Source organism: Amblyomma americanum, chromosome 2, assembly GCF_052857255.1.
Source record: "Amblyomma americanum isolate KBUSLIRL-KWMA chromosome 2, ASM5285725v1, whole genome shotgun sequence".
NCBI lineage: Eukaryota > Metazoa > Arthropoda > Arachnida > Ixodida > Ixodidae > Amblyomma > Amblyomma americanum.
This window is the reverse complement of record NC_135498.1, coordinates 179,852,570-179,862,213: the sequence shown is the minus strand read 5'-3', so window position 1 is coordinate 179,862,213 and position 9,644 is coordinate 179,852,570. Positions and strand designations below refer to the sequence as shown.

At 49.8% G+C, this 9,644-nt stretch overlaps 1 protein-coding gene across 1 annotated transcript; it reads right to left on the bottom strand.

Moving 5' to 3' along the window:
* Nucleotides 1-1,917: 1,917 nt before the first annotated feature.
* On the bottom strand, nucleotides 1,918-9,356 carry LOC144119337 (hemoglobin-2-like). Its single transcript, XM_077651985.1, has 3 exons — nucleotides 8,968-9,356; nucleotides 5,315-5,407; nucleotides 1,918-2,386 (listed from the first exon to the last, which is right to left on the bottom strand). Exons 1-3 carry the CDS (start codon nucleotides 9,328-9,330, stop codon nucleotides 2,174-2,176), a joined length of 669 nt encoding a protein of 222 aa, XP_077508111.1. The 5' UTR covers nucleotides 9,331-9,356; the 3' UTR covers nucleotides 1,918-2,173.
* Between the last annotated feature and the right edge of the window lie 288 nt (nucleotides 9,357-9,644).

Below are 9,644 nucleotides of genomic sequence, written 5' to 3'. Positions count from 1 at the left end.
GCTTAGAAGCAAACTCCTTGGACTGTATGCTTTTGACGGGGGCTGTACCTCTCACTGCTCGGGTGCCGCGTTTGGCGTTTGTAAATGTTGCGGTTTAGCCCGGCACCCCCCATGGTAGATGAAAGAGTGTCGACTAGCGCTGCTCCGGGGGCAGGCGTTTTGGTATTGGGCGGGATGTATTTTGGGGAATCTTGAAAGGTTTAGTAAAGTATTCGTTTGAATTGGACTCCAGACATTGATCTGCTCTGGGGAGAGGCATCTGTGTGACGGTAGGTAAATCAGATGGTCGAGCTGCAGGGACTCGAGACGTTCTGAATAATTCGGTGGTAGAAGACCAAGAAGGGGGGGGGGTGGAATGCAGCTCCACTCGGCTGGTAAGATCGCGAGCTAACGTGTTAACCCCCTTGTACCCTTCGAGGCCCTCGTGACTGGGGCCCACGCAATGCGATGATGTTCGGTGAGGCGGGAGACCAAGATAATCGCTGCTCGAGTGAGTGGTTGGCCTGTCGTGTAATGGCGGAAGACATGTTGAGTGTCGATGATGATGTAGGAAGTGTCACCGATGTTATCAAAATTTGATCGCCAGTGTCACCGCAATGGCCTCTACTGTGGCAGGGGTCTCGGCTTGTTCAGAGGCCGTTAGAACCGGGTTGAAACTATGGCTAAGGGCTGCTACCGTGAAGGCGCCACCATCCGGGGAGGCTGCCACACCCCTGTGGACTGCTTCGGAGACTCGAGTTCTTTGCGTAGGCACCGAACCCTGACCAGGTGGCGTCTCGCGTGCAGATCATGTGCATGTGCTTTGGTATTGAGGACACCTGAATATTGTTTCGGATCTCTTCTTCTTTCACTCCCTCCCTTGTCCCTTCCCTTACGGCGCGGTTCAAGTGTCGAACGATATATGAGACAGATACTGCGCCATTTCCTTTCCCCAAAAAACCAATTATTATTATTATTATCTCATGCCAGAGCGACTGTTTGCATACCAATGCTTGCAGGTCTTCCGGGGTGCCAGTCACGTTTGAGGATCTCTGTCCGCCACGGTTGTCTGGAGCCTGACCTTCTGTGGTGTAAGGTCTGCGTCGCGCAATTCGTCAAAAGTATTACGCAGTCCGACGGCTGAGAGCCTTTCATACGAAGTATTGGTTTTGGTGCAGGGTTTTACACGGGAGCTCCCCTCAGCTTGTGTGTAGGATTGATTGGGGCAGACCGTAGGCGATCTGACTGATTATGAGGCCATTCACCAGCCTAAGTGTGTCCTTTTCTCTCCTCCCTTCGCGGTATTTGGTGATGCATCTGATCACGCAGGTGATCTGGTTCACTGTCGTTTGGGGGTTTTGATTGTGTGAAAGCCACAGAACCAGGACGTAAGTGGTATTCACCTCTGATTTTGTGACCCTCGTATATGTCCACCGAAACTGGGGACGTGTAACCTCTTCCATGGGCTCGAATGATTTTAGATTTACCTGGAGCGCAATGCCTATCTCTACGTTGGGCGAAATGTTCAAATGTTCCGAGCCCTTCGTTGTCCAGATTGTTATGTCATCGGCATAGTGTATAACTGATGCCAGATAGGGTGTGGAGTTCCCGGGAAAGGGAGATCATGGCAATGTTGAATAGCGAGGGGGATATAATGGCTCTTAGCATGGTAAGGCTTGTTGTTGATACTGATGGGGTCAGAGCGGGTGGTCCCGATTCCGAAAGGGCAAGGCAGTTTTTTCAGAACCGGGACGCATAATTCTTGTATTGCACGAACAGGTAGGATGAACAAAATGCGCCGAGCTTCAATAATGGAATAAGAACATACGCCCGAGTACATCAAAGAAGTAAAGGACGTATATATTTCGCCAAGTCAAAGTAAAATGTTATCTATACACTTTTTCGGAGCTAACGAACCACGTAAGCCCATCGCAGATGTTTTCGCGCATGCGCCATACTATTTATTACTATTCTTATTCGGCGTCATTTAAAAAAAAAACGTCCCTGCGCAGCCTTCTAGAATTATTGAGTAGGCCTGAACCAGGATGGTTGCCTTCAGCGGCCGTCATCGGAACGCGAACCGGAGCCAAGGAATAAAAATTGATTGGTTCGAAAAGGATTTCGAAAAGTTTGTAAAATGCGAAAGCCCTCGCTGAACGAGGTTGAACCCTGCGCCAGCAGTCGGCCGACCTTCCTATCTCTGCAGCGCCGACGACGAGGCGGCGGGTTCGGACTTGGACCGCTTCTTCTTCGAGCTTTTGCCGCCGGATTTGGCGCCTCTGGCCGCCCCTGGGCCGCCCGGAGAGACGGTGTGCGAGTCGTTGGCGCCGTCCTCTGGGCCCCTGGTCAGCGCGTCCCTATCCTGGGGGCACTCCTCGAACACCTTCACGGTGACCGCCAGCATGAACTGCGCGCCAGAGAAAGCGTGCTCACAGTCAAAGACGGCCGAGTTGAGTGTGTGTCGCAACGCCGCTCACAGTTAAGGCTGGACCGGTAGAGATCGAAAGCGTTCGAATTGGTTCAAGAAGCCATGGAAACGGGTAGGTCTCAAGGCGCAAGCTTTATAACTGGGATTTCTTTACATAATTACGCGCTCTTGTATTTCCCATAGTCTCCGGCTCGATTCTAAAACGGAGACCATACAAGCCTTGCATGTTTCCCTAGTCCCATGATAAGGCCTGCATTGTCTTTGCACACTGACCAATCGAGTGCCTCACTTTTCACTCCACCACAAGCCAGTAAGTACGCACCACAACATTGTTCAACGACATACAACCGCCATCTGGCACAGGAACGCGCGCTCTATCATGCCCGGTAGGAACGTACAAAGGGGCCATTCGGGCCCTCGGCCTGTATGGTCTCTCGGTCCCCGCAGCTCATCTGAGGGGTCGCCGTTTTGTAGAACCAGTGAGCAACGGTAATTCAACACGATCGTACGAATTCGGCAAACCGTTATCGCACCTAAAAGGCAGTTGGGCGCCGAAGTACCTCGAGTTCACCTACTGGTTACCAGCTATCCTGCACTGCTAATGCAAGATTCGACCACGATGACATTAATAACCATTCATCCATACATGGAACTAATGAAAATTGCAGCTTTTGTCGAGCGTCGTTGAGGTCAGCAGCGCAGCAACTTTTGATGATCTTCGAAGGAGCCCTCTGCGTCGAGAGGGACTCGACGAGTAGCTAACACTATGAATCCGTACCGGATCTGCTTGCAGCACAGACCACTATGTTAAATTAACTGCCAATGATTAACGACCTTCTATTTTTAGGAAGATAATTATTCCCCTTCAACAATTGTTCTTACGATGTCTTTAAATATCTCAATTTCGGCGTTTTTTTGTTTTGTTTTTTCAAGTGCTGCATTGTTTTTATGAACGGATTTCAAAGTGCGACCGCGTTGTTCTTGCTAATAAAATTTTCTAAATTAATTTTATTCGTTAATCTAAATACATTTTCTTTGTACTCTCTTCACTGTATACATACATCCTTAAGGCTTGTACTAATGCTGTCTCGATGTCTCACTCACTGCTTACATTTCCGTCAATGTAAGCTGCATACAACGTCGACTTTTATCTGGAATACTTCGCGAAGTTTCAATTCCTGCTATCATATTAAGGATATTATCCATCTTAAACGGACTGCAATTAAAACACAACTATATGCAAGGCTGCAAGGCTAAAATCGCTTTTTAATACAAAGCTAGAAATTATGAACAAACGCTTCTGGTTTACGCGGCTGCCACCTGTTGCTGCACTCCGCTGAGCATCACAAGTTACCGCAGTAATTTCGGATGTTGAATACCATTCCACTAATTTCCTTTCACATCAGAACTAGTCGGGGCGAGTGCATGCAGCATTAAATGTCCGATTCTGCATAATGTAGGAAGACAGTATCAACGTACCCGGTGATAATTTTGCCACACTGTATTTGTCTCTCAATTACAAATACAAATGTCTATTGAGTCGCGTGGGGGTCGCTACTGGCCGCCGACTGATGGCACTACTTTGTTCTTCCTGACCAGGACGGGAGTTTTGCGGACTAAGAGATATAGAGTCAGGTACCATGAGATAGACACGTTGTGCGGTGCGTGTGGAGAGGAGGAGGAAACGGTTGAACACTTGATACTTTTATGTAAAGGGCTTCACTCTACAGTAGAAAGCAGCGGAGCTGATTTATTCAAAGCATTGGGGTTTAAGGACAGTGAAGGAAAAGTAGATTTTAAGCGGGTAGAAGTAAGCAAGCGATGGTTATCTGATTGGCGGTTAAAATCAACAGAAGAGTAAAATTTCACAAGTCATATGGCTAGGTGGCTTGAACCACCGCCCGATTTAAAGGGTTCAGCATCCGTCCATCCATCCATCCATCCATCCATCCATCCATCCATCCATCCATCCATCCATCCATCCATCCATCCATCCATCCATCCATCCATCCGTCCGTCCGTCCGTCCGTCCATCCGTCCGTTCGTCCATCCATCCATCCATCCATCCATCCATCCATCCATCCATCCATCCATCCATCCATCCATCCATCCATCCATCCATCCCATCCCATCCCATCCCATCCATCCATCCATCCATCCATCCATCCATCCATCCATCCATCCATCCATCCATCCATCCATCCATCCATCCATCCATCCCATCCCATCCCATCCCATCCATCCATCCATCCATCCATCCATCCATCCATCCATCCATCCATCCATCCATCCATCCATCCATCCATCCATCCATCCATCCATCCATCCCATCCCATCCCATCCCATCCCATCCCTCCATCTTTCGAAGTTGTGCGTGGACATAGCGAAGAAACATTTCTCAGCAAGCTGAAGGAAGAACAGCGGGAAGCCCAGCTCGGCGCGCTGGACGGTGTCACTAAGCTCACCGAGTTGTCTTTTTCACAGAAATGCTGAGCAAGTAGGAAAAGGTAAAACAGGAACAGTAGCGCTCTGCTAGCTTCGTTCACTGTCTTGACCATAATTACTTGCGCAGGGCACCAGCAAAAAAAAAAAAAAAATCCTTGACCGGCTCGCCCACCCTAGTGCCATGCTGAACTGAGCCCTCCGTATAGTCGAATGTTAATGCATGTAAATTTTTCTCAAGAAGCTCCCGATGTCGCAGAATGTGCCGAAATAGCTTTCCAGGTGAGGTGTAGTTCTTACACGGGATGCAACTTTGTCGGCATCAGTGATTGCATGATTACTGGGTGAACCACGTACATCATTTCGGAACACGGCAGCGGATGTAGCAGTGTAAACTCCCCTCATACGCGTGTGTTCTACGCAGAGCGTGATATGCGCACGCAAGGGTTGGGAGCCCATACTCACGGCGAACATCTTCTCCCAGCCGGCCACGGCCAGCCAGTTCATAGACTTTTCGTCCCTCTCCTTCATCGAGTCGATGACCGCGCGCCCCAGGCTCTGCGTGGAAGATGTGAGGAGCCATGACGCTTTCAGGAGGAGTATGCTGGTTTGTCCGCAATGGTTAGGCTGTACACAGTGTAGGAGACGCAGGTGGTATTGGCAGCGCTCGTGTTTTGTTGTCCTTTCTGTCTACAACGATGTTTAAAGGCACGCGAGGACAACTGCATGCTTATTAAACATCTATTCTGTGGCACTTTCTGCGATTGTTGACGTAATTGTCCGGCAGGAAAAGACATACTTAGTGCTGAGAAAATTGCTTTCTAAAATTTTCCCACCCCTTGATTGAAACTCACAATGTCTACACCGAAATATCACAGTTTGAAGTGAATGGCGGTGTAGCCTAGCCTCTAAGATTCGTGTAAAAAAAAATAATCGTTTAGACCCATCGCAGCTTACTTGCGAAATCTGCCAGACGGTGGCGACATTGTACTTAGTTTTTTTTTTGCCTTTTCTATAAACGCTCCTGCTATCAGAGAAAATTATCACTTCTTTTATTACAGCACCGTAATCTGTCGACATAGGTGGAGGAGGTGGAGTTAAATTTGTCCCCAGTGTCTCTTTATACGTAAGCATTACATATCCACGCTGACTGCCTAGTTTACTACGAGCACAGGCTGCCGTCGCTGTACCAGTTTCCGCTGCGTAAGAAGTGCAATAAGGTTAATGGTTTATGGGGGTTTAATGTCCCAAAGCGACCCAGGCTATGAGCGACGCCGTTGTGAAGGGCTCCGGAAATTTCGACCAGCAGGGGTTCTTTAACTTCCACTCACATCGCACAGTACACGGGCCTATAGCATTTCGCCTCCATCGAAATGCGACCCCCAGGCCGGGACCGAAAGGAGTCTTTCGGGTCAGCAGCCGAGTGCCATAACCACTGAGCCACCACGGCGAAGAAGTGCAAAAAAGTTCAAGCGACGCTGACATTTCGATAAGAATGTGTGAGTACGTATACGATCATTGCCAGTTGAGGATTATCGCATGAAGCGCGTTTGATATGGTCATGGCGACTTAAGCCCCGGTCCTCGACACTTGTATCAGTGCCGCTACATGCTACGTCTATAAAAGGGTAACCTGGCGCCTTACTGGCTCAGCCCAAAGAACACTATCTGCGGGAGGTAGGTACAAGTTTACTGCGGCGTGCTTGAGGGTTGATTCGTACTTGATTGTAATCGATTTTATTGCCTTCAGGAATCGCAGCGGTCGGGTACTTCGAACATTCCTTGCCTCGCAGGAGAAAATGCGCCTACATCGGCAGATAAAAGGCATGGAGCCAGGCACACCGCACTCGCGAGGGCGGCGTCTATTACACAGCGGGGCTGCGGCCTCTTGTTTCTGCAGCCACAGCTGTACGAAGGAGTGTTTAAGCTCCAAACGAACACCTTCCCCAACCCCGCCATATTTGCCCGCATATACCCTGGGGTCTACTCTCCCTCCTGTCAACTATGTGGCCAACATGCCACACTATCCCAGATACTGTGCGCTTGCCCTTAAGACTCCATTCCGCGAGGTTTGCAACTCTCGAATGCAGACCAGGGGAGGCCGCATTGCTCAGTTCTGACTCGAACATACAGATCCGGGCTGTGACAAGAGCCCTAGAAGTCGCCGAACGCCCCGGGCTCAAGGCTGCTTCATGGGGCTATAACCCCACACCAACTGCTACCTTGGTCGACGAAAATAAAGTTTATCCTCCTCCTCCGACACGGTAAAGAGCTTCGCTACATACCACTGTGTTTTAAAATGAAACTAACGTGTTCGCCCGCTGTCCGAAGAGAATGCTACTTAGTTGGACCTCGAAAATAAGGGATGTGTGACGAAGGGGGAGGAGATGCTACCCCTTCGTCGTTCCAGGCGGAGGGCGGAAAGTCAAGAAGCATTTTTTCAAGTTGACTACCACCATTATACACATTTAAAACCGTTTTATCATACTTTGGACCATGCATTGTTTCGAAGTGAAATCCCTGTGGCTAATGAACAAGCATTTTTGGGTTACTGGGAGGGAACATTTCTTTTCGGACGTTATTGAGAGTGTATTGTAAAAAAAAGAAAGAAAAAGCCAAATGTGCAAGCTCAGCGAAAGCTGCATTCGTGCTACATGTGTTTTGCTAATGCCTAAAGCTTTGCGGCAACCTGGGACACCAAAACGACAGCAACAGGCGCGAAGTGTACGTGGCGCTGGTCACGTGATGGCACCAGCGCCAGGAACGTGACCGGTGACGTCGCTGTATGTTGACGGTTCATGTGAAGAGCCTCCCTATAAAAAAAAACTAAAATTGGAGCCATTTGTCCTCCCCAGGAGCTAAGCTCTGACAGCGAGTTATACTCAGCACCCCCCGAAGGCACCTACTTCGTTGCCGGCATGGTCAGAGATAGGAAATTCTATGCGGGCACTAACGTCTGCGGAACATTGTGGCCAAGGCGACCATAATGACATGGACACAAGTGGTACAACGCCGTCGCGGTGGCTCAGTGGTTATGGCGCTCAGCGGCTGACCCGAAAAACGCTGGTTCGATCACGGCTGGGGCGGTCGAATTTCGATGGAGGCGAAATTCTAGAGGTCCGTGTACTGTGCGATGTCAGCATACGTTAAAGAACCCCGGGTGGTCGAAATTTCCGGAGCCCTTCACTACGGCGTCTCTCATAGCCTAAGTCGCTTTGGGACGTTAAACCCCAATAAACCAAACTAACAAGTGGTACAGTGCCGAGAACAGCCAGTTGCAGCGAAAGTGGCCTACCAGGATAATAATATCTCATTGGTGAGCAGAGAAAGGCGAGAGTTTTCGGTTAACACATGCAATGACGACGGTGCCGTCGTTACCGTCACACAGCCTCTTATTTCAGGTGTCACTTACATGTGCGTGGAATTTGGTTTTGCTAGTGATTAAGAAACCAGAGCTACGCAGTATGCAAAAGGTCCGGATGTCTGTACGCCACGCAAACGCTGACGAGCGGGCCTTCGTCCTGGAGTTATGATTACGATAATCACCCGCAACTCCGGAATAACGATAAAGGCTGTGGTGGTGATTACGAGAGATGATGATGATCATGATGGTTGCGTTACTTTGCCACAGGACTGTTTGTACCTCCGTTCAAAATTTGTCATTGGAATCAAATAGACTGCCTTACTAAATTTTACAATATTGTTTTTTCTGTCTTTATTGATTTCAGTCCCCTCCTTACCTGTAATATGACCCCCAAGTGTTGCTCTCCCGCAAGTATTATCATTTACGTTTTGTTTCTTTTTCTGTTATGTTTTTCTTTCCCTCTTTCTTTCTAACACGATGCTGTCCAATTGAATAGCCTTTCTACGCCTCCAAGATGCTTGGCGATTCTCCTAGAGTGGTTATGTGACATTTCTTGCTGGGAAGACAACGACAACTACTGTGGTTCCTTTCCTTCCAGTCTACGACATCTCTCCGGAGCAAGGGGAGGTGGTGAGATATACTCTTTGGGAGGGCGGCCGCATCTGGGTAGGACAGTGTCATATTTGGAGATAACTGTGAGGGGCCTGCGGACTGCACCGGTCCCAAATGGGACCCAAATGACCGAGGCCCCGCACCTGGAAGTGGAAGGGGTGGACGCCGGCCCTCTCGAGGTGTGCGATGGCGTTCTTGCGGATGAGGGCCTCCAGCAGCACCGAGTCGGCCACGCTGTCCACCATGGAGGTGAGCTGGTAGCCGACGGCGCACCCGTGCGCCCGGAATTCCGGGTCGTCCTGCAGCTGGGTGATGCTCTTGCCGCGGAACTTGCGGAACAGCTCGATGTACTCCGGGTGGGCCAGGAACATGGCCGAGAAGATGATGACGCCATAGTCGCGGTTAGCGGCCATGAACTTCTTCCACGACCCCTGGATGGCGCGCCGCTCGCGGTCGATCAGGCCCGTGCGGGGGTCGGGAACTTCCTTGCGCAGGGCGGCACCCATGGCTTCTCCTTGGGGGCTGGGTGCGGTCTTCTTCCTCCACGTTCCTTCGTCGATCGCCTTCTTCTTCTTATGGCAAGCTCATTGAAGGTGGCGAGATGGAGAAAGGAGCGGAAAACATAGGTGAGTCGTTGTTGTTGTCCTCAGGGAGACAATGGCGCGTACCCACTGCGGGGGATTGACCAAGACACAGGCGGCGGCTGACACGTGCTCAAAAGGTTTAGAAAAAAGGAATGCAGATTTGGTTACTTAAATTAAGCAAAAATCTAACACTGTGAGCTCGGTGACTGAAAATGGGAATGGAGCTAAATGTGCAG